General features: G+C 36.5%; 1 protein-coding gene across 1 annotated transcript in view; it reads right to left on the reverse strand.

Annotated features, from left to right (window-relative positions):
* FMN2 (formin 2) overlaps positions 1-24485 on the reverse strand; it is a 402560-nt gene that overhangs the window by 127087 nt on the left and 250988 nt on the right. Inside the window, exons 11-13 of the mRNA XM_049867986.1 lie at positions 24332-24478; positions 20030-20089; positions 19758-19878 (exon numbers count right to left, since the gene is read on the reverse strand). Coding sequence (XP_049723943.1) covers positions 19758-19878; positions 20030-20089; positions 24332-24478 — 328 coding nt within the window. The remainder of the gene's footprint in view (positions 1-19757; positions 19879-20029; positions 20090-24331; positions 24479-24485) is intronic.

Genomic DNA, 24485 nt, shown 5'->3' on the forward strand with positions numbered 1-24485 from the left:
TTCACAGGGAGACTTTTTGATTTCTGAGGGTGAACAAACGGTTAAATTAACACTATTAGCACTGAAATTTTCATAGAAAAATGAAGCAAAACACAGAAATTTGAAGAAATTCTGATGACGACACTTAAATGAGGCTATAGGGAAGGCATACCAACGTTTCCTACTACCCGTCTCAGTGAATGCTGATTAATATTTCTTGTAACATATTAAAAACAAAATTAGCTTTAAAAAAGAATACAAATTATACCATCTAAAAAAATGTCTCTACGAGAATTGCAAGGTATAAGTAATAAATAGAGGAGGGATAGAAAAGTGATAAATCCTCTATGGAGGCTGAAACCAGCAGGTGGAAGTTTGACAGGGGACAAGGTATTTACATCATCTCAAAGGACCACCTCACCAAATACTTATTGATTACTAAAGGAAAACATACTGTAGCAGAGGAACCCGGCAGACACCAGGTAAACAAAGTGACAGAAGTTAGCATCACCAGCAATAGCACAGACTGACAGTGTGGGCTTGTGGATATGATGCACCAGGAAGCCACACATCACTTCTAGCGACAAACTCAGTGGAGTGATCTCTATAAAATAACCAGCCTATACACTCATAAGGAAACCCTGCTGGCATAGTGGTTAAGTGCTACGGCTGCTAACCAAGAGAGCAGCAGTTCAAATCCACCAGGAGCTCCTTGGAAACTCTATGGGGCAGTTCTACTCTGTCGTATAGGGTCGCTATGAGTCTGTATCGACTCAACGGCAGTGGGTTTTGGGTTATACACTCATAAATAGCAAGTCAAGAAAGACAGACTAAGAAAATGCTCCAGATTAAAGAAGCCTAAAAAGACATAACAATTAAAGGCAATATGCGATCCTGACTGGGAAAAATAGCTATGGTCTGTGGATTAAGTCATATTGTATCAATGGCAAATTTTCTGAATTTCAGAATTGTACTGCATTATATATAAAAGGATATCCAAATTCTTAGGAAATATGCAGAAAGCATTTAGGGGTAGAGCATGATGTCTCTGGTTTACTCTTATATGGTTCATGAAAATAAAAAAATTCTACATACCCATATATGTACATATATACTTGGATCCACACATATCTATATCTCTATGTAAGGAGCCCTGGAAGTGCAGTGGTTAAGCACTTGGCTGCTAACGAAAAGGTTGGTGGTTGAAATCCACCAGCCATTCTGTGGGAGAAGATGTGCCGATCTGCTTCCGTAAAGATTACAGCCTTGGAAACACTATGGAGCAGTTCTGTTCTGTCCTATAGGGTTAGTCTGAGTTGGAATTAACTTGATAGTAATGGCTTTTGTGGGTTTTTTGTTTTTTTCTCTCTCTGTATTTAGTATATATATACATATAGAGAGAGCCCTGGTGGGGCTGACTTAGGAGCCCTGCTAACTGAAATGTCAGTGGTTGGGACTCACCAGCTGTTCTGCAGAAGAAAGAGTTGGCAGTCTACTTCAGTAGAGATTTACATGGCCTTGGAAATCCCATGGGGCAGTTCTACTCTGTCCTATAGGATCGCTATGAATCAGAATCGGCGGTAATTTTTTTTAACATATCTATATGCATCTATAATAAGGTGGAATAGGTAGATTGGGAGCAAATGATAGAGCAAGGGAACAAACTATGAACAGCAGATTAATCTAGCTAACGAATATACAGGAATTCCATGTACCGTATTTTTATGCAAATAATGCACGCCTTTTCTGAGTTTGTTTGCCAGTCATGCCCTCCCCCTGTGAGGCATTTTCATAAGCATGCTACGATAATTTTTTTTTCATCAACACATGGAAGAAGACTGGCATGGTGGCGCTTGTGAGGGTGCCTTGAGAAGGGAGGGTGCAGCTGGCAAACAAAAGCAGACGGCGCAAGTTATCTGCATAAAAATACAGGACTATCTTACGACTTTTCTATAAGTTTGAAATTCTATCAAAAATAAAATTTATAAACAAACAACAACAGAAGAATGGCAGGGTCTCCCAGTTTCCCTTATTGGACTTCTAAGATGTTTAACAAAAGGAGCTGGGTTTAGGGAGCTTCTATACAATTCCTTGTTTGGAGTGTTAAGGACAGTCAAGTATGACTCCTGTACTGTGTAAAGCTGGGTTTTAGTTTACATCTGCTTTAAGTTTGAGAGTCTGTAGGAGCTAGTGCCTCTTTCACTAATGGTTTGATTGGTGACTCAGGGTGACAGCAAATGCATTAGCAATGATTGCCCAGACTAGTTCTGAATCTCACTGACCTGCGTTTTCTCATCAGCAACATGGAGACAGCAACCCTTACACCAAGCAGGTTTGGTGCAAGGGTTAAATGTATATGAGGTGTACAGCACTTATGGTAGTCTATCAACACATGTTGTTATTCTTTTTTTACTTTCATTAACGAGAAATGGTACTAACTTCTGTGACATTGCAACTTTCAGAAAAAAGAATTTTAGAATAGCCTGATAAATTATAGGATTTATCAAAAGTCATGATTTCCAATCGACACGCATTCTAAGAGGTATAACTCTGTGACACAGAAACAAAGAACACATGTACCACGGACAGGTGTCAAAGACCTGCCTAAGAATGGCCCAGGAATCAAAGGAATAACAGGATCACAACAAACTAACTATTATCAAAACCAAACAAGACATGAGGATTTATTATAAGAATATGTTTCTCAAGTAGGTGGAACATCTATCTCACTGCACTTGGCATTGATCAGAAATTTCCATAAATCCTCTGTTCTGATTTTTTCTTCTCTGAAATTTAGAGCGGGATATCACCATCTGTGAAGCTGTCTAGATAGCGATAATGAAAAAACTAAAGTGTGAAAACAACAGAAAAAAATGTTATCCAGGAAAAGAGAAGAGTTTAGTATGGCTTTAAGTATCCCCATAATCTATAAACCTTTTCATTAATTCTTAACTTTGAGAACCATAAGAAAGACTGATGGGATTACCTTAGAATAATGGAAGTAAATAATTTAAAATTAAAGAATAAAAGTAGTAAACACTATGTCAGTTATATGATATTGTCTTTTAGCTCCCAAACTACCCTTCTATCGATGCTATGACTTGGAATGTTGATGCTGGGTGTGTGCAAACCACTTCTTGCCTTTGCCATCTGGCTCGCTGATAAATTTCACCACTGAGGGGGAAGAGAGGGGTTGTAAGAAGGAGAGCTTAGGGACTTGATGCTCCTGTGAGGTTGCCTGCTCAAGGCACATCTCCACATACCAGTGTCTGGTTCCACTTCCTGGCTTATTTCCACAGGCCCACATCCAGCATCAATGACCCCTCAGAAGTACCAGTGCAGCCAGACAGAGCCCATCCTCCCGGCTCAGCCACCCCAGTTCCTCAGGCACCAGAGGCAGCAGGCAGTATCTGCTCCTGAGAGGTCGAGGTCCAAGCCTGACAGAGCTCACTCTCCAAACTTCTAGGTTTTTTGTTAACCTAAACCTCTTGACTTCATTACCCTAAAATTCCCTTTTTGCTTTTTAAATATTCCAACATGTGTCAACCTAATTCCTTATGTTAAAGTATTTCTATTAAAATAATAATATGGTTTTTGCTTCCCTGACATCACTCAAAACTAGCAGAAGCAGTAACCAAAATTAATGGAGTATGTTTTTTTATGTTTTTCTAAGTACTCAACAACTTTCTGGGATTAGTAGTTAACTTTTTTATTAATTGTTTATAATTATCTGTTTGAATTGTTAATCAGAAAATACGGCAGTTTATTGGACTACCTTTGTTCCTAAAAAACGTTTTAGATTGGCACCATCTACCTATGAATACATATTTAAAATCTTCTTAAGCGCAGCTTGTTGTTTTAATTAAATTTCACATGTTCTTAATCTCACACTTCGTTTTCTTATTGTTGAATTCGCAAAGCTATATAATCTCTTCATAAAGAACAGAAATGGCCGTTATCACACATTTTAAATTAGTGGGGCTGAGATGACTAAATTTTAACTCTAATTCAAACATACTGTGGGTGGTTGACTATTTTTCTTTCCTCTTATGTAATTAAAGTGGCCACACATAAAAATATATATTTTAAAAATCACTTATATGAGACTTACATGAGACCAAATGGTCAACAATTATTTTAAAACTGAGATGAGAACGTAAGGGGGTAGTGAAGCTAGATTAATGGAAATGGAACAACCAGAATGGACATAAGAATGTTCATTATTGTGAAGAATGTAACCAACATCACTGAACAGGTCATGTAGAAACTGTTGAATGAGAACCTAAACTGCTGGGTAAACCTTTACTGAAAACACAATAAAATATTATTATAAACACATACATGCATATGTAAATTTATGTATAACATACACATAAGATACAGAGAGTAATTTTTTTTCTTCGGTTCCGCGTCTGTGAAATGAACCCTTTGAATTCCTGCGTGTCACTTCATTTTGTTTATGGTGTCCTTTGAATTCTTAATTTTATTGTATTTGTATCTGAATTTATCAATAGTGTCTTTGATGCTTATCTGGCTTATCCCCTTAGCGATTTTTAAGGACATCTTTTTGACCAAGATGTTCTGCACTTTCAATACAGTATGTCTAGGGTGGAGATTTCCTTTCATTTCATGCTATTTGGGATTTGTCGTGATTCCGGAATCCTCTGTTTATGTCCTTTACCAATCCTGGGAAAACTCTTAGGAATTAAAAAAAAAAAAACAAACTATTTCATCTTCCTCATTCTTTTTATTGTCTTGTCCTCACCTAATCTGGTATATTTTCAAATCCTTGGTATCTTCTGAAGCATTCTCAAAAATTTGTTCTGATCTAACTCCCAGTTTCATAATTCTCTCTTTAGCTATATATATATATATATAACCTCCCCATTATCTGTAATTTTAATTTTAATAATTCTTTTCATTTCTAAATATTATATTTGGTTCACTTTCAGTTCCACCTAATCGTTTTTGGTAGTCTATTATTTTTGGCTCACATTTTTATATCTTCTTTGTTTCTCTCAACGTATTAAACATACTTCCTTTATATTCTGTATCTGATAATTCCTATATCTGAAATCTTTATGCTAATTTAAACCAAGATCTTAGCTGAAGGATTTTCAGACACACAAGTATTGAGTTAAGGACACAGAAGTTGCATGAGAATTTGCTCATGGGTGTGAATCATCAGGGATGATAGCTTCCCTGGCCCCGTCTCACAGCTAAGGTCAAGACAGGTATGCTTCCTTGTCTCCATTTGCTGGGTGGAGATTTTTCCAATCTTAACTTCTTGCTGAGAGTATAGGGTCTCATGATCTCAACTTCATGCAGACTCCCCATGCCATTTGGGCCACAGACAGCGCCCTTATCCTCCCACAAGGCTGTTAAAATGGAAACTTGGGTCCTGGCCTATTACTCAGAGGATCAGATTTTTTAGGGCAGTTACTGGTTTCTGTGATAACTTACTTCCCTAGATTTGTAACTTAGATTCATTCCTAAAGCCGAAAACTTCTCTTAGTTTCTTACTGGCTCAGAAATATATTTTAAAAGATTTAAAAATACATATTTATTCTGAGACTTTTAAGTGTTTTAGTAAAGCTGTGGTTTTTCAGGGCAGCTAGTCTGCCATAAGACTGGAAACCTTAGAATTGAACTTTCAATATTGTTTTATTTTTAGAAATGAATTGAGTTCATGACTTCTGCTACATCCTTCACATAAAGTATTACAAGGAAAGGGATGCGAACATTAGTATGTCCCCAGATGAAATACGAGGTATAATTTGAAAAGCTTTGACGTTTACACTCTCACACTTAACATCCGTATCATCAAGCATCTTTGTAAATCATTGTATATGTAGCTACCAGGGTACCTTTATCAATGTTTCTCTATAGGGCAAGTCCATTTAGAAAGCTTCACTGAAAAGAAATCGTTCGAGCTAAGTACAGAAAGATGAATAAGTATAGAAAGAGGAAAACAAGAAAAAGAAATAACTCCAGGACCTCAGTCACAGAGGATGTAAATTACTATAATCACATGGTGATAAATGTGTACTACACATGTGAAAACTATGCTTCCATGTTGTGATAATTTGCTTATATGGGATATCTGTAGGAAACAGAATCGAAGGGCTTTGAATTAACCTAAATGGGCTACTGCCCTAAAACAAAATCATGTTTTGCAAAATAAATAGTGTAACACAATCATAGTTAATTTAGGAAGTAAAATACAACATAACTTAAAATATCAGGAAACTAATCATCTTTAATTAGCTGTAATTTTTATAAGGCAGATGGGTCAGAAAACCAAGTGATGCATGAAAAATGAGAAAGTACGAGTTTTTTCCTAAAACAAATAAATGACATCAAATCTTAGAATTAAAAGACCAATGACTTGGTTTTCTGTTCATTAATTCTCTCTTCCACTAGCAAAATGACCACTGGAAGCAATGCGGATTCAAGAGGTTTATAGCACAAAAAGTCTGAGAATCCTGAAAAATATTTATTTGAACTGAATATACACGCATCTTGGTATGTGGGGTGAGGAAAGAGAGATGCATAAAACTTACCAACTTTGGAAAAATATCATAAAAGCATTTCTTTCAAAGCTTACATTAAGAAAAGTAAACATCTCAAAAGGCAGAATATAGCAATCTACAAGGTGCTGACTGGAAGGAAATTATGGAATGATCAATGTTAAGAAGTGCTTATATATGACCTTTGTTGTTGTTAGCTGCTGCTGAGTTGATTTCAACTCACAGTGACCTCATACGTGTGCTGCGTAGAACTGCTCCATAGGGTTTTCAGGGATATGACCATTCACAAACAGGTCACCAGGCCTGTCTTCCGAAGCATCTCTGGGTGAGTTTGAACTGCCAATCTTTCTACTAGTAGTCAAGCACTTAACCATTTGAGCCACCTAGGGACTAAAATGTGACCGACTCAAATGTGACCTAGTATACAGAAAAAATTAAATAGTTACCTTATTCTACCCTTACTCATCCTAAAACTTAGATTTGTTTTGTTCTTTCATCTCCCCTGTCCCTTCCTTGGTCAAAATCGCTGTCATCTTTTACTAGAGTTGCTTTCTAACTGGTCTTTGAAATTCTATGCTTCTAGATAAGTATTTTCAAGACATAAATCATATTACACAATCAGAAAACTCATTTTATGCAAAGTTCCCTGAATATGGGAGCACTTGTACATTTCTTTTCCCTAAATTGCTTCTCTGCCATCTCTACCTCCCCCTTCGCATCCCCCTCCATATCCACCTCTCCCCAGTTACAGTCTTACTGCCTAGCATGCTGTAGGTGGGCATTCATCATCTGGTCATTTTCTACTCCCTTGCACTCATCCTATATTTGAATCATGTAGGATTGCTTGCAATTCCAAGAACGCAGTACTCTCATGTCATTGAGATTGGTGATTCATTTGTTCAAATCTTCTTCCATATTTTTTTCAACTAGTAAAGTATTCATTAGGCATGGATCAATTCTAATGGTAATTCCTAACCGCTTAAGCCTTCCCTAACCAACTAAGTAGAATCAGGCCCACCTTCCAGTCTGTTTTCTGCTCCTGTTTCTCAAAGTTGTTACCACACTACAATGCAATTATCTGCTTACATGTTCAGATTCTCAACTGCACTGTGAATTCTTTAAGTACAAGGACCATTTATCATTCATCTTTTCTCTCTCACCATTGAGAAAAATATATTGACAATAAAAGATGCTCAATAAATACCAGTCTTGAGTTCAATTACCTTGAAAAAGGACACATTTGGATAAACTTTGTTGACTTAAACAGAACTAGGTTCATTGCCTTTATACACATGACTGACACTAAAATTCCAACAAAGGAAACTACATGCAATGAAAATATAGCTCCACTATATTAAACCCATTGCCGTCAAGTCAATTCTGACTCAGTGACCCCAAAGGACTGAGTAGCACTGCCCCATAGGGTTTCCAAGGAGCGCCTGGTGGATCTGAACTGCCAACCTTCTGGTTAGCAGCCGTTGCTCTTAACCACTACACCACCAGGGTTTCCTCCACTGTATTAAAAAAAAAAAAAATTACTGTATTAGATGAGAATAAAAGAATAATGAAAATTTGATAGATCATTTGTAAAAAAAATTATGAGACATGTACATATACATACATATACAAATGCGATCAAATACATTTCATATTAAACGCCATATGCAAAGAAAGAGTAAAGCTCAACGACTAATGTGTGAGTCTATTACTATCCATTCCGCTTTTTCATATGCCATGCCAACCAAAAAAAAAAAAAAAAAACAAACCCACTGCTGTCAAGTTGATTGCGACTCATAGTGACCCCACAGCACACAGAAGAGCTGCCCCACAGAGTTTCCAAGGAGTGCCTAGTGGATTCAAACTGCTGACCTTTTGGTTAGCACTTAACCACTATGCCGCCATGCTACAGGATATCTTAATTTAAAAGAATTTGTTCTTACCTATTTCTTAAATAAAACATTTCCCCAAACTGAAAATTTTAAAAATAGTATCCTTTTTACCCTAAGGATATTTCTGATTTCTAGTAGACACTAGAAACCCTGGTGGCATAGTGGTTAAGTGCTACGGCTGCTAACGAAAAAGTCAGCAGTTTGAATCCACCGGGCACTCCTTGGAAACTCTGTGGGGCAGTTCTACTCTTATAGGGTCACTATGAGTTCAAATCGACTCGACGGCAATGGGTTTGGTTTTGATTTAGTAATTTTTTTTTTTTTTTTGATTTAGTAGAGACCAATAATTCTAGATTTAATAGAAAATGGACTACGGAATTCACTTTTCACTGTAAGTGGGTGAGGCACATTGAGCCAAAGTGCTGGTGTGTTGTGGGAAGCGAGCTGAAACAATTGTGTGACGCTCAGGAGCCTAATACTGACACAGCTCTGTGATCTCAGCCAAGTCACAATGTGAGTTTCTCACTTCAAAGTGCACATTTCTTACTTCAGTCATTCTTGACATAGCTTCCTCTAGTTCTGAAGGACCAAACAAAAAATCCATTGCCGTCGAGTAGATTCCGACTCATAGAGACCCTATAGGACGGAATCGAACTATCCCATAAAATTTCCAAGGAGCACCTGGTAGATTCGAACTGCAGACCTTTTGGTTAGCAGCCAGAGCTCTTAACCACTATGCCACCAGGGTTTCCGAAGGACCAAACTATGCATGTCTAAAATGAAAGTCATTAACTTCTTTCCATCTCCATCTACCCCTTCTTCTGTATTCGCTCCTAAGACTTTAGCATGCATCAAGGTAATGAAAGAATCATCTTTACCCTCTTTCTTTCTTACCCCGTATATTAGTGTGGGAGCCCTGGTGGCATAGCAGTTAAGGGCTATGGCAGCTGACCAAAAGGGCAGTAGTTCAAATCCACCAGCTGCTCCTTGGAAACTCTATGAGGCAGTTCTACTATGTCCTCTATGGTCGCTATGAGTCAGAATCAACCCGTCTGATGATAATTCGGTGTGGCTATATATCAATGTGATTACAGACTCCTGTCCCGTGTATTTCCAAAGACTCTCAGATCCCTTCCTTGTCTCCATTCCTACCACAGGGTCCTTAGTTTATGCCCTCAACAGCTCAGACCTGCAAGGTCTCCTGATTCCCATCACCCCTCTAAATCATCATTCACAAGCTCTTCAAGTAGCCTTTCAAAATTCATACATGAGCATGCCACATCCTTAAAAATGCTTTAAAACATTCATATGGCTAACCAGTAAATGCATAAGAAAGTCCAAACTCCTCAACCAGTTCTCAAGACCCATCACAATGACACCTGGCCATCCTCCAGTTCCACTCTCCTGAGTATCACACACTCTATCACATTGAACTTTACCGTCCATTGTCTCTTCATTCATTTACTAATTGCCTCACTGAGTCCAGCTGACTCAGGCATGTGCTAAGGAGTAAAGATGCTCAGTACTGATTCTTCCCTGAAGAAATCTTAGGATTTTGCGGAGTAAGCCTCAGCAGGAGTGGTATGGGTGGTGTGGTTAAGACTGTGAGCTCTGGATCGGGTTCCCCAAGTCCAAATCCAGCTCCTGCTTGTACTACGTGACCTTTTGCAGGGTATTCAATATCTCTTAACTTGCAGTTACCTAATCACCAAACAGGAGATTAATGACATTATCTACGTCATAGGGATTACTTGAATAAATGCACGTAAAACACTGAGACAGAGTAGGCACAATGAGCTACCTTGATAAGCATATCAAAATCACTTGCTGGGAGGCTTTTTCAGAATAAATACATGCACAATCCTGACTCTAGTTGGGAATTCTGCTGCAATGAGCCAAAGTTCAGGTATTAATATTTCGAATCCCTCAGATATAAACCTGATATAAGTCCCTGGCCTAGTGGATCAAAAGACAAACCAAGGGCTAAAGAGTAGCAAGACTGCCAACTTTGCTCACACTATTTCCAATTCTTAAAATTCTATTTTTTGAGAGAATTTTACCAATGGTACAAAAATTTTATTGATGTTACAAAGCCCGTGGAAATATAATTGTTCAAGTACACTTAATTACTACCTTATCTGTATTTCTATAATACTGTTTGTTGTTGCTGTTGTTGTTAAGTGCCATTAAGTCTCTTCTGAACCATAACAACCTTACATACAACAGACCTGTGCCATCCTCACAACTGTTGCTATGTTTGAACCCACTATTGTAACCACTGTGTCAATCTATCTCATTGAGGGCCTTTCTCTTTTTCGCTGATCCTCTCCATTACCAAGCATGATGTCCTTCTCCAGGGACTGATCTCTCCTTATAACACATCCAAAGCATGTAAGACGAAGTCTTGCCATGCTTGCTTCTAAGAAGCATTCTTGGTTGTACTTCTTCCAAGACAGATTTGTTCATTCTTCTCGCATTCCATGATATATTCAATATTCTTCACCAACACTGTAATTCAAACGCACCAATTTTCTATGGTCTTCCTTATTCACTGTCCAGCTTTCACATGCATATATGAGGTGACTGAAAATACCACACCTTAGTCCTCAAAGTGACATCTCTGCTTTTTAGCACTTTAAAGAGGGCTTTTGCAGGAGATTTGCCCAATGACTGCTGCTTCCATGGGCACTGATTTTGAGTCCAAGTAAAATGAAACCCTTGATAACTTCAATTTTTTCTCTTTTTATCATGATTTTGCTTATAGGCCCAGTTGTGAGGATTTTTGTTTTCTTTTATGCTAAAATGTAATCCATACTCTTTGATCTTCATCAGTAAGTGCTTCAGGTTCTCTTCACTTTCAGCAAGCAAGGTTGTGTCTTCTGCATATTGCAGGTTGTAAATGAGTCTTCTTCCAACTCTGATACCGTGTTCTTCTTCATATGGTCCATCTTCTCAAATTATTTGCTCATCATACAGTCTGAATAAGTACTGAAAGGATATAGTCCTGGCACATACTTGTCCTGATTTTAAACCATGCAGTATGCCCTTGTTCTGTTCAAAGGACTGCCTCTTGGTCCATGCACAGGTTTCACATAGGTACAATTAAATGTTCTACAATTCCCACTCTTCACAATTTTATTCATAATTTGTTATGATCCACATGGTTGAGTGACTTTGCATAGTCAATAAAACACAGGTAAACTTCTTTCTGGTATTCTCTGCTTCTGCCAAGATTCATCTGACATCGGCAATGATATTCTTTGTTCCACATCCTCATCTGATTCCAGCTTGAATTTCTGCCAGAAATATTTTGTTTATGTAACTAAAAATTACTTGTTTTACTGTATAGTGGCTATTCACATAACCACTGGTCCCCTTGTTAGTCTATAAACTATAAAGAAAGGATCTATGTGTTTTTTTTTAAGTTTTTAAAATTTCCTATTGAGTAACTTAATAAACATTTGTTAAGTGATTATTAAAGTTTTAGATTATAATACCTCTAAGATTCCTTACTGATACAAATCTCACAAATTCTATTATTCTGTTCTATTTTAAGAGAACATCCACCAATTAAAATTCGTTAGTTGCCTGTATGAAAAACATTTTGTTGATACCAAAAACCCAAACCTACTGCCGTCAAGTCGATGCCGACTCAAAAAAAACATAAAAAAAAGTGTTCATTACCAAGGTCACATGACAACTAAGAGCCCAAGAGACAGAAAGGGCCACATGAACCAGAGACTTACATCATCCTGAGACCAGAAGAACTAGTTGGTGCCCGGCCACAATCGATGACTGCCCTGACAGGGAGCACAACAGAGAACCCCTGAGGGAGCAGGAGATCAGTGGGATGCAGACCCCAAATTCTCATAAAAAGACCAAACTTAATGGTCTGACTGAGACTAGAGGAATCCCGGCAGTCATGGTCCCCAAACCTTCTGTTGACACAGGACAGGAACCATCCCCGAAGACAACTCATCAGACATGAAAGGGACTGGACAGTGGGTAGGAGAGAGATGCTGATGAAGAGTGAGCTAATTATATCAGGTGGACACTGGAGACTGTGTTGGCATCTCCTGTCTGGAGGGGGGATGGGAGGATAGAGAGAGTTGGAAGCTGGCAAAATTGTCACAAAAGGAGAGACTGGAAGGGCTGACTCATTAGGGGGAGAGCAAGTGGGAGTACGGAGTAAGATGTATATAAACTTATATGTGACAGTCTGACTTGATTTGTAAATGTTCACTTGAAGCTCAATAAAAGTTAATAAAAAAAAATCCTATGATGGATTACTGTAGCAATTTAAACATATACTGAAGAGAACAAAAAAGTGGTTAGATTCAATTTGTAAAATATCTGAAATATTAAAGGAAAACATTTCAAAAACAAACAAAAAAAGTGTTCATTGCCTCTGGTCAAGAAATTATAAAAATATATATTAAGGAAATAATCAGAGATATGGTAAAAGCTTATGGATAAAGATGTTCAATACAAAATTACTTAAGATTAGTGAAAATTGGAAAGAATCTGATTTCTTACAAAAATCAAATTACTGAGTAAATTATGGTACAATCATGAGATGGATTCTTATGGAATCATTTTATATGACTTTTCAAATACATTAAATGACATGGGAAAATACTCATGATCTAATTTTCAGTGGAAAAAAAATGTAATATATAAAAGTGAATACAGATGTCCAGTCAAATGGAATGATAAATTCACAGACTGAAGTTTCCCTCTGTTAAAAACACATAGCAATAAATGATAACATAAAAAGAGAAGACTAAATAGACATAGCATGATTTTTAAATAATGTAAATATCTGCTTGAACCAGAAACAGCAAAGTCCAATGTTATAAACAGGGTGATGCGACAGGTCACTGAGCCTTCAATGTGTAGAGAGAAAGGTAGGGAGCTTAGCTTTTGTGAGGGGAGTAGGGGAAACAACACATACTACAGGAGGAAACAGAACAAGTGTTAATACTAGAAGCCCAGAGCTGTGACTGGGCTCCCCAAATTACAAAAGGAGAATGAAAACAGCTACAGTTCAGTGCTCCCTAGGGCTACAGACCATATGCTGTTGTGTGCCTGGGGCAGTAAGAGTAAATAGACACAACAACTTTCTAGTCAACTGTTGAGCCAAGTCATCCACTAGCCTGGAGACTAGATCTGCAATAAACTTAATACAGACCACAGAATAGGAGCCCTACTGGCGTTAGCTCTGGTTTCAGCCTGGAAGCCAAAGGGAGGCCAAGTTAACATAATTGAAAAGTCCAAAGACAGTGTGGGATTTGGAGGCAGGGGTAAAGAAGGAGAGACAGTGAGAAACAGGCAGGCTAACAAATGGTCTGTCAACTACTCAACTCTGCATTTGTAACATGAAAGCAGTCACAGACAATATGTAAATGATCGGCTATGGCTGCGTTTCAATAAAACTTTATTTGTAAAAACAGGCTGGATTTTGCCCACAGGCTACAGCTTGCTGACATCTATTTTAAGTCAAAATTCCAAAAGCACAAAGAAAATTGATGAGTAGAAAGACAGCATATAAAATCAAGAAATGGAAAAAGAATTCACTTCGGATTAAACAAACTATAGAAATGTATGAATAAGATTTTAATATATTTTTATAAACACCAAAGATATAAAGGAAAGATAATACCCATTAAAAATAACACCAAGAAATTACTTTAAATGTAAAAAACTGGATATGGTAAAAAAAAAAAAAAAAAATTAGAAATGTTGGAACAAAAATTATTGTCACTTAAAAAAATAACTATACAGATAACATAAAGACCAGATTGGAAAGTTAAAGAGAAAATTAATGAACTGTTGAAGAATTCATGAAGATTGTAGCACAAGGGCAAAAAAAGGGCTTTTAAAAAATATGAAGAAGAAACTAGAAGACATAGGATATTAAACCACATGTCCCAAGGTACATTTAAAAGGAGTTTCAGGAGCAGAGGAAAAAAGTAATAAAACAATGCTTGAGTACATTATGACGGAGAATTAAGAAATTAAAGAAGACATCAGTTTTTAAAGTGAAAGCTTCCCTAAGTTTTCACGAGATAAAAAAGAATACATCCATAATATATATATTAAAGCAAAACCAAAGATCAATAAGGATAATCCGAAAAATAGAAAAGTCACCAGAAAGAAAAGATAGATTATTTACGAAGAACATCAGTTTGACTGAAAACAGACTTCCCATCAGTAATAAGAGATACCAGAAAAAACGGAAGAAAATTAACTCAATCTAGAATTCTATATTCAGTAAAACTATTATTCAGTAATGGGGGAGCTTCAGTAACTTTTGGACTAAGAGTTTAACACTCACCACCAACCCTCATGGAAAGAACAACTAAAGGAAGGAGGAGGAAAATGTGGAACAGAACTTCAAATTCTTAGAGAATTCAGACTTACTAGACTCATTGAGAGTGGAGGAATTCCCAAGACTATTACCCTGAGATGCTCTTGAAAACCTGATGCAGAATTATCCCCTGAAGACATCTAGGTCAACTGGCCTAACAAAATGTATTAAGAAAATGCTCTACATTCCACTTTGGTGAGTGGCATCTGGGGTCTTAAACGCTAGCAGGAGGCCATCTAACATGCATCAATTGGTCTCAACCATCCTAGAGCAAAGGAGAATGAAGAACACCAAAGACACGAGGTAAATATGAGCCCAAGAGACAGAAAGGGCCACATAAACCAGAAACTACATCAGCCTGAGACTGCAAGAACTGGATGGTGCCCGGCTACCACTGATGACTACCCTGACAGGGAACCCAATAGAGAATCCCTGATGGAACAGGAGAACAGTAGGATGCAGACCTCAAATTCTCATAAAAAGACCAGAGTTAATCGTCTGACCGAGACTAGAGGGACCCTGGAGGTCATGGTCCGCCGACCCTCTGTTAGCCCAAGACTGGGACTGTCTGACTCTTCAGACAGGGATTCGACTGGACTATAGGACAGAAAATGATACTAGTGAGGAGTGAGCTTCTTGGCTCAAGTAGACACGAGACTACGTGGGCAGCTCCTACCTGGAGCCAAGATGAGAAGGCAGAGGGGGATAAGAGCTGGATGAATGGACATAGGGAATCCAGGGGGAGGGGTGAAGTGTGTTGTCTGATTAGGGGGAGAGCAGCTAGGGGTACATAGTAAGGTGTGTGTATGTTTTTGTATGAGAGAATGACTTGATTTGTAAACTTTCACTTTAAGCACAATACATAAGAAAAAAAAAATTATCCCCTGACGTCACATTTTCATTAAATAGCAGGTTAGCTCAAAACTAAAAAATGCCACCCTCGAGTACTGCATTCTTTTAAAAAATTATGTGCATGAGACCAAACAGATAACAGTTAAGAATGTAACGAATATCACTGAACATTATGTGTAGAAACTGTTGAACGGGAGGAAAATATACACTTCGTTGTGTATATTTTCACCAAAAATACCACAAAATTTTAGGAAAAAAAAAAGCATGTTAACATTTACGATCTGCTAGGAAATTAACAGGGATATTATCTATAATTTCTAAAATGTTATTGAAAGGGGCAAGGAGAGAATATTGAAAACTACACCAAGACAATATAAAACAAGAAAGAAGATGAATACAAATGTAAATAAATTAAATTTCCCCACTATAAAGCAGAAACTATGAAACTGGACAATAATTATAAAAATTATATACAGCATGGTCCCAATTCAGGGATGCATAACATATACAGACGATATAAAAAATACCAAAATATTAATGTTGTTTATCACTGGACAGTAGCATTGCAGATGTTTTCTTTTTTTTTACCTTTTTCGATGTTTTGTAAATTCCAATCCTGAACTGGTATTTACTTGCAAATCAGAAATAAAAAGTTATAAAAATCTGTATTCATTGTATCTCACCTGAGTTTATGTCATTTTTTTTATCTCCTCAGGAAAAAACAAGCGAAATAGCATATAGTCACAATATAAATGTAATATTATAAACTAATAATAGCAAGCTAACAAATCAATACAAAAAGACAGGTTCTTCCTATATATCTCTGGATGCAAACACTGCTCTGAGGTGAAGATATAGTTAAAGAATTTTAACCATAATTTCAAGTCAGGTATTGAGGGTAGAGGGAAGGGAGAAGACAGGAGAGGGGACGGGAGGGGAGGGAAGGGAACAGAGAGAGAGAGGAGAAGGGAGAGGAGAGTGGAGGGAAGGGGAAGGGAGGGGAAGGGAGAGGAAGGGAGGGGAAGAGAGGGGAAGAGAAGTAGGATACAGGGAAGAATTTGCATAAGAACATTCTTGCACAGTTCCAGTAACTTAATTACTCAATGCTCTGTACATGTTGAGTTGATTTAAGTCATGTGGCAAGTGCTACAATTTTTACCCAATAATGGCACTGGAGCAGAAGTCATCATTTGGCAGGACTGCATGAAGAAAAGCTGCTGACAGCCAGAAGAGATCAAAAGCAGATCAGGTTGCTTAACAAACTACATGTTGCTGAGCTCAGAAAGACGGGGGCGGGGGGAGATATCCTGAGGAGTTATAGAAATCTTGGGAGCAAGTACAGAAAACAAACACAGTGGATGTTCTCATAAAATGCTAAAATGAGTTTCAGTTGTCTTATTAAAATGTCTGTGCCATAACACATTATTTCTCAGTTTTTCCTTAGAAATAAAAATCAAGTCTCTAAGCAGGAACAGAAGGAAAGACATGTCTAGAAGACAAGTGATTTATTGGTTCTAGCTTATCTGTCTTTATCAAACTAATCACACTATTCTATTTTTATCTTATTTTGAATAGACAATATTTACTGGATATTTACTATATGAAAGGCATTGGAAGAAATGATTTACATCCATTATCTCATTTTCTAAAATTACTTAAAAACAACTTGTTTCTGAAAAAAATGTAGATAGGGTGTTTGAAACTTCTAAAACGAATTTACTAATTTTATCACTTATAAAGAATCATTTTAATAGACTACATTTTTATCAAATGAATATATTATTTTAAAGTACTTATATCCAAAAAAACATAATCCAGTATTCTTCCATTCTGACTTCTATTCAGCCAGATTGACACATGTATCTGTTTTTACCCATATCATTCCAAAAAAGGACACAGGGTGGCTTTATTTTATACTGTGTTGATATCAAATGATAAATTCATACTAAATCCTTCCCAGAAATTGAATTTAAAATTTTATTTCATAAAATTTCCTTCCTTATGTGATAAAAACATTAGTTATGGAAAAATTCAAATTTTGCAAAAGCAAAAGAAGTATGTCATGATTATTTTCAGTTTTTAAAGATACCTCAGAGTTTGACAGCCTTGTAAGTGCCTCTTCAAGCTAATCTCATTTTATAATTAGAGTAACATATAATTACATTATTTCATGAACTACAGTTTCATTTTCCCACCTTCACCATAAGCTCCTCAGAGGCAAAGGTCAGGCTTCTGGTACTAATCTGGTACCAGGCCTGCATTTCTCAAAATGTGTTCTACTGACTAGAGATCCCATCAGACATTCTGTGAACAAACCCTTCTTTGGAAGAATACTGTGAATTACCGCTAACCTTAATTTAATCTGGAAATTCCCATATTCATTTGGTCATAAAACTCCATCACTTTTACTTCCTATTGCATCAAGTTGTAACTACCTATGAGCACACTTGGGAAAATGCTGTGCCAGACCAATATACTTGCTAGCTAAGGGAACAGGCCTTTCAAATAAATCTGCCTCACCCCTATATAACAGTGTCAACCCTCGGGTAAAAAAGGATCACTTTCCTAACCTATGAGGTACTCAGAAATTGCTAAAATAATCCTTCAATATTTGATCTTCTCTAGCAACTCTTCCTTTTCAAACCCATTATCTTGTGTTAGCTAGCTCTTTCTTTTTAGCTCAAAGTCTTGTGAACACTTGCCATTTTCACAGCTACATGTACATTTGATACCTACAGTAGAAAAACATGTCGATACTAAAACAAAATGGGATAACATTCCAAAGTGATGCACCAAGCTAAACCAACATAAATCCCCCGGGGAATGAGATTACCAACCCTGCCCTTTATAAACTCATCTGTAAACTATGAAATCCTACATTGCAAGACTGAACTGTTGATCCCGTAGAAACGCCCGTAGCACATCAGTGTGTGTGTGTGTGTGTGTGCGCGTGTGTGTGTAAAAATTCCATAAGCAAACTAAGATACCTGGCATTGTTTGAAAGTGCAATAGATACTATCATATGAATGGTTTTTATTGCTTTACAAAATCATTCTTAACTTAAATATATAGAAACAGAGTATTAAACAAATGTAACAGCTTTATTCATTATTACTTTATCATGTAAGGCTCTAACAGGGTACATTCAAGCAACAGATGTTCCCTGACAGCTATGACTCTATCTTTGTGTATTCGCAGCATGCAGCTAATGTCTGAAATGCACCGGGTCCATAATAAATATTGTTGAGTAAGAACCAGAAGCAAACTACATAATACTGATGTGCTAACTTAAATCCACGTAAAAATATCTGTGACCAGATTATAACAACTCCATGAATTTGGTTACAGTTCAGTATTTTTGGTGAAATAAATCTCAAAATTGGATAGGGCCTCTTAAAAACTATGTCTTCTTTGGTTTTCCAGACCATGGGTAACAAGGCCCCTTCTTCCCATTCAATAATACAATACCAAATGAAAATTGCCTACAGACTTGTTCACTCCCTGTCTGTCCTAAGTGGCCACGGAAAGAGGCTTAACTAGGTAGCTGAGGTGTTCATGCCATAACAGTAAGAATAAACCTCAGGAATATATCAAACTTTTTGGCAAAATATTCTGTTTTTAAAAATCCCTGCTTTTGTGTAACTATTACTTTTAATTAAGAAATCTGAAGAATTTCAAAGTTTCATCAAAATGATTTGATATAAGGCTTCTCGACTAATGATAAAACAACATACACGTATGTGGTATTTTGAATGTGGGAAAGGATGCTGAAGAGACAGGAGAGGGGCTATTTATCTTTTCTTTTAACAATAACATGGTTTGTGTCCAATTATGACGTGATGAATATCCAAATGCTCTTGGCTATGAAGTGAAAACAAGACAATTAAACTTAAAAAAAAAAACCTCCTGATGAAACACCAAACCAAACCCGCTGTTGAGTCGAATCCAACACACAGTGACTCTATAGGACAGAACAGAACTGCTGCATAGGGTTTCCAAAGAGCAACTGGTGGGTCTGAACTGCCCATCTTCTGGTTAGTGGCTGTAGCTCTTAAGCACTGTGCCACAAGGGCACTTCCTATAAAACACTGAAAAGTACGCTGACTCTCATTTAAAAACCACCAATAAAAAAATTACCTTTTAAGTCTTTCTTTAATTTTCTGAGATCTTTCTGAAAATCTTCAAACTTCATCTGTGAGGCCTGGAAAAGGTCCTGGGGCTCTGGCAGTGGAAAGACACACTGTTCTTTTCCAGCATCCTGATTAGCAAGAAACACACGACATTTAAATAAACCATCATCAACATGGACAACAATAATACAACAGCAACAATGGCAAAAATAAAAACAATGCCAAATCACCCAACAAATAAAGAATAAAAAACATGGTTACATGTAAAAATTCTCTTACCTCATCAAAATTTCGAAGATAATATGAAACAATATATGACAAAAGGCTTCTGCTATTGTCCTAGGCAGAAAGACCAAAATAAATAAAAACTATATTTAAAAAATTACTAAGTATACAGTGTTAAATAAAATAAATTCCAGGTAATTCACATTTATGCATAAGAGCATTTAAAATGAAAGGGGGAATTCTACATTTCAAATCACCTCACGAAATCTTAAGAGTTTAATTTTATAGATCTTCTTTCCCAGTGTTCCAATGTAAGCTCCAAGTGGAAACCAAGCCAAACCCGTTGTGTCATGGAGTTGATTCAGACTCATAGTGACCCTATAGGATAGAGAAGAACTGCCCCATAGGGTTTCCAAGGAGCGGCAGGTGGATTTGAACTACTGACCTTTTGGTTAGCAGCCAAGCTCTTAACCACTGAGCCACCAGGGCTCAGTTCCTAAGTAGGAGCACAGCTATTTAAGGGTGGATATTCATGTATAGAGTCACTATGAGTTGGAATCGACTCGACGGCAGTGGGTTTTTACTCACGTATAAATACTTTCCAATTTTTTACCTTCCTCAATCAGAAATTTAGTTCATTAATTTTTATGTTTTACTATTAAAGAGTATAAATAGTATCTTAACTAAAATAATTAAATAGTTCAAGAATTTATATACACCTGGGCTAACAGGTACCACTAAAATAGTAATTTGATTCAGACTCATTAGGATATAGATTAGGGAAATTAAAAAGTTAAATAGCATTTCAAGTAAGTAGAAGCTTTTAAAATGCAAAATTCATATTATAAATTATTACATCAGCAACTGAGATTCAGGAATTAATAAACATGCAGCTATAAGTAACACAATGTGTATAGTTTTATAGAACAAAATGTAAAATTGTTTCACATCTAACAGTTTTTGTTCAAAATATAGCTATTCACCCTCTAGGACATTTAGAGACATTAGTTTGTAATTTTAGACCTTTTTTTGCATTGCTCAAAATAAATACTAGATAATCTACATGTGGGAGACCAAATGTATATTTATTTTAAAAACAAATCCTGTGATACAAACTAACTCCTATGGAATGTTCTAGCTAACCACATTTCCCCCTCTTTACAAAAACAGCAACACCCTTTCATAATAAAGTTAAACATGACATAGTAATATTTCTCATAGAAACTTCTCTCACTAGACAAGATTTGCTTATAAAATGATTTAAATAACTTGACTTCCTTTTCTCTTTTCTAAGTTGTAAATCAAGGAAATGGTTAGCAGTGCCTGGATCAACTAACCAAATGTTTATTCAAGGCCTGCTGGTAAGTATGCTGAAAGAAAATTCTGAGTGATCTCAATTAATAGCTCCCTTTATCGAAGTGTACAAATAGTATTCAGGAGTAGATATAATTTGTGTTATAGAGAAGGAACCAGGTTAAGAAGACTTTGCATAAATTTTTAGGAAGTGCAAATAAAATAATCCACCACTTGTGTGTCAGCTTGTACTGTGTTAGCTTGTGTGTTGCTGTGATGCTGGAAGCTATGTCACCGGTCTTTCAAATACCAGTAGAGTCACCCATGGTAGACAGGTTTCAGCAGAGCTTCCAGACTAAGACAGACTAAGGAGAAGGACCTGCCGATCTACTTCTGAAAAAAACAGGCCGGTGAAAACCTTATGGACAGCAGTGGAACATTGATATAGTGCCAGAAGATGACCTCCTCAGGTTGGAAGGCACTCAAAATATGACTGGGCAAGAGCTGCCTCCTCAAACTAGGGCTGACCTTAATGACATAGATGGAGTAAAGCTTTTGGGATCTTCATTTGCTGATGTGGCACGACTCAAAATGAGAAGAATCACAAAGAAAACAAAAACCCTTACAACCAGACCAATAAGCAACATGATAAATGGAGAAAAGATTGAAGTTGTCAAGGTTTTCATTTTACTTGGATCCACAGTCAACGCCCATGGAAGCAATAGTTGAGAAACCAAACAACATATTGCATTGGACAAATTTGCTGCTAAAGACCTCTTTAAAGTGTTAAATAGCAAAGATGTCATTTTGAGGACTAAGGTATGTCTGAACCAAGTCATAGTATTTTCAGTCAACTCATGTGCATGTGAAAGCTGGACAGTGAATAAGGAAGACTGAAGAAGAATTGATGCATTTAAATTATGGTGTTGGTAAAAATATTAAATATACCAAGGACTGCCAGAAGAATGCATTATGTCCTTCTCCAGGGACTGGTCCCTCCTAATAATATGTTCAAAGTATGTGAGGTGAAGTCTCACCATCCTTGCTTCTAAGGAGCATTCTGGCTGTGCTTCTTCCAGGACAGATTTGTTTATTCTTCTGACAGTCCATGGTATATTGGATATTTTCATGCCACTGTCGAATTTAATCCTTGTAATGATCTTATAAAGTAGCTGCTACTAATTTATTTTATAGATGGTGAGATTGAACCTCAGAGAGATTAAAGAATGAACAAATCTGTCCTGGAAGAAGCACAGCCAGAATGCTCCTTAGAAGCAAGGATGGTGAGACTTCACCTCACATACTTTGAACATATTATGAGGAGGGACCAGTCCCTGGAGAAGGACATAATGTTTGGTAAAGTAGACGGTCAGTGAAAAAGAGGAAGACCCTCAAAGAGATGGATTGACACAGTGTCTGCAACAATAGGTTCCATGACTGTTCTGTTGTACAAAGGGTTGCTATGAGTCAGAACCAACTCAATAGTACCTAATGATGATGGAATGAAATAATAAGACATTTTGTTTGATTCTGATATTTTGTTTGATTAAGGAGATCACTCCTTAATTACTTAAATTAGTAGAATTTAAATTAATATATGACTAAGGTATATTAATCAATGAAAAAAATAAGCAGTAGTCCCTTATTAATATATAACTTATTACTATATAACAGTTTATAACTACCAGAATCTATTTCAGATCCATTATTTTGTAAGTTAAACATTATACTGGTGCTATTTATATTTCCATGTTAATTGCAAAGTTACTTGTTTCAATCCAAGAAGCAGTTCTAAAACTATTTAAGAGCTACCATGTATTTGTAACAGAGCTCTTATTTTGGAACAAACGTGATTTATCAGGTCTAATCTGATGAAGATTGTGAGGATGGCGCAGGACCAGGCAGCATTTTGTTCTGTTATACATGGGTCGCTATGAGTCAGAAGTGACTCAACGGCACCTAACAACAATAATCTGGTGGAAAAGTATATCCTATAAATACAGCATCATTTGTACAAATATAACCATAAAACCCACGAAAATTACATGCTATCATGCACTAAGGAAAGACTATGTTTTATTCAATTTTGGACTGGAACAAGAACTGGAAAAGTAATAGTGTTCAGCATTTCATATAAGGTCAATGAAAGAATATCAAATGAATGCCGAGTGTATGTATGAGTGGATAAACAAATGAACAAGTTGTGGACTGACAGATAAAAACAAAAAAAAGTATCTTTCTCTTATGAGGAAGATTGTTTCATTATCTAGGAAGGAAAATTCTGTATATTTTTAGTTCTGTAAGTCAATTATTCACTTAAACTACTTTTTAAAAATATATCTATAATTTCCTTCAACGGGGACTTTTTTTTTTATCAGAGAAAAAGAATTCTTTTATTTTTGAAGTTGACAACAGCAGATCTTAGTCTTTGACTTTACCCATCATGGTTGTTTCAATAATCTTATTATTTCTTATCAGCAGTCTCACAATTTCTTAGAAATTAATCTTAAACACAGCTCTACAAGTAGGATCCAAAAATAATTAGGTTTGCAAAGAAGGTTGGAGGGTCCCATAGATACCAGTTTCATGAAGAGAATGATTAAGTAGAAAGATTATCTTCTGTATTTTATATTTATCTTTTACATTTTATTTACAAACTATTTTCACTTGTATTGGCTTTGTTTTCAAAATGTGGGCTTGTTGGCCTTCATGGCTTAACACAGAAAGGAAGACAATAACAGACATAAGGTCTAAATTGTGGTAATTAATTAGTCTTTCAGAGTCCAAGATGATAAATATGGTAAAGACAGAAGTGAAAAAAGTAATTTAAACAATTTTATAACATAGCCTACTCAATTATTCATTAGACCAGGGATTTAATTAAAATTAATCAATCTAGGAAACATTACTTATTAAGTTGCAAAAATATAATGATCATTACTTTTATTTAGCTCATAACATAAAAAAACATTTGACCTCACAACATAAAGAGATACTGATTATAACTGCTTTATAAACATCTATTCTTCAATTTGCCTACATTCATTCATACAAAATACTTACACTGCTTTTGACATCTTTAAGCTTTGGAAGAATGTCTAATCCAAAACCATCTGCCTGTCCCCGCGTCTTATTTCCACCGTTCATGTAGTTGCCAAAGGCAAGAACCAAACCCAGAACCTGCATAACCCCTGGGCCATTTTTTAATGTCTGTAAA

Source organism: Elephas maximus, chromosome 24 (assembly GCF_024166365.1).
Source record: "Elephas maximus indicus isolate mEleMax1 chromosome 24, mEleMax1 primary haplotype, whole genome shotgun sequence".
NCBI lineage: Eukaryota > Metazoa > Chordata > Mammalia > Proboscidea > Elephantidae > Elephas > Elephas maximus.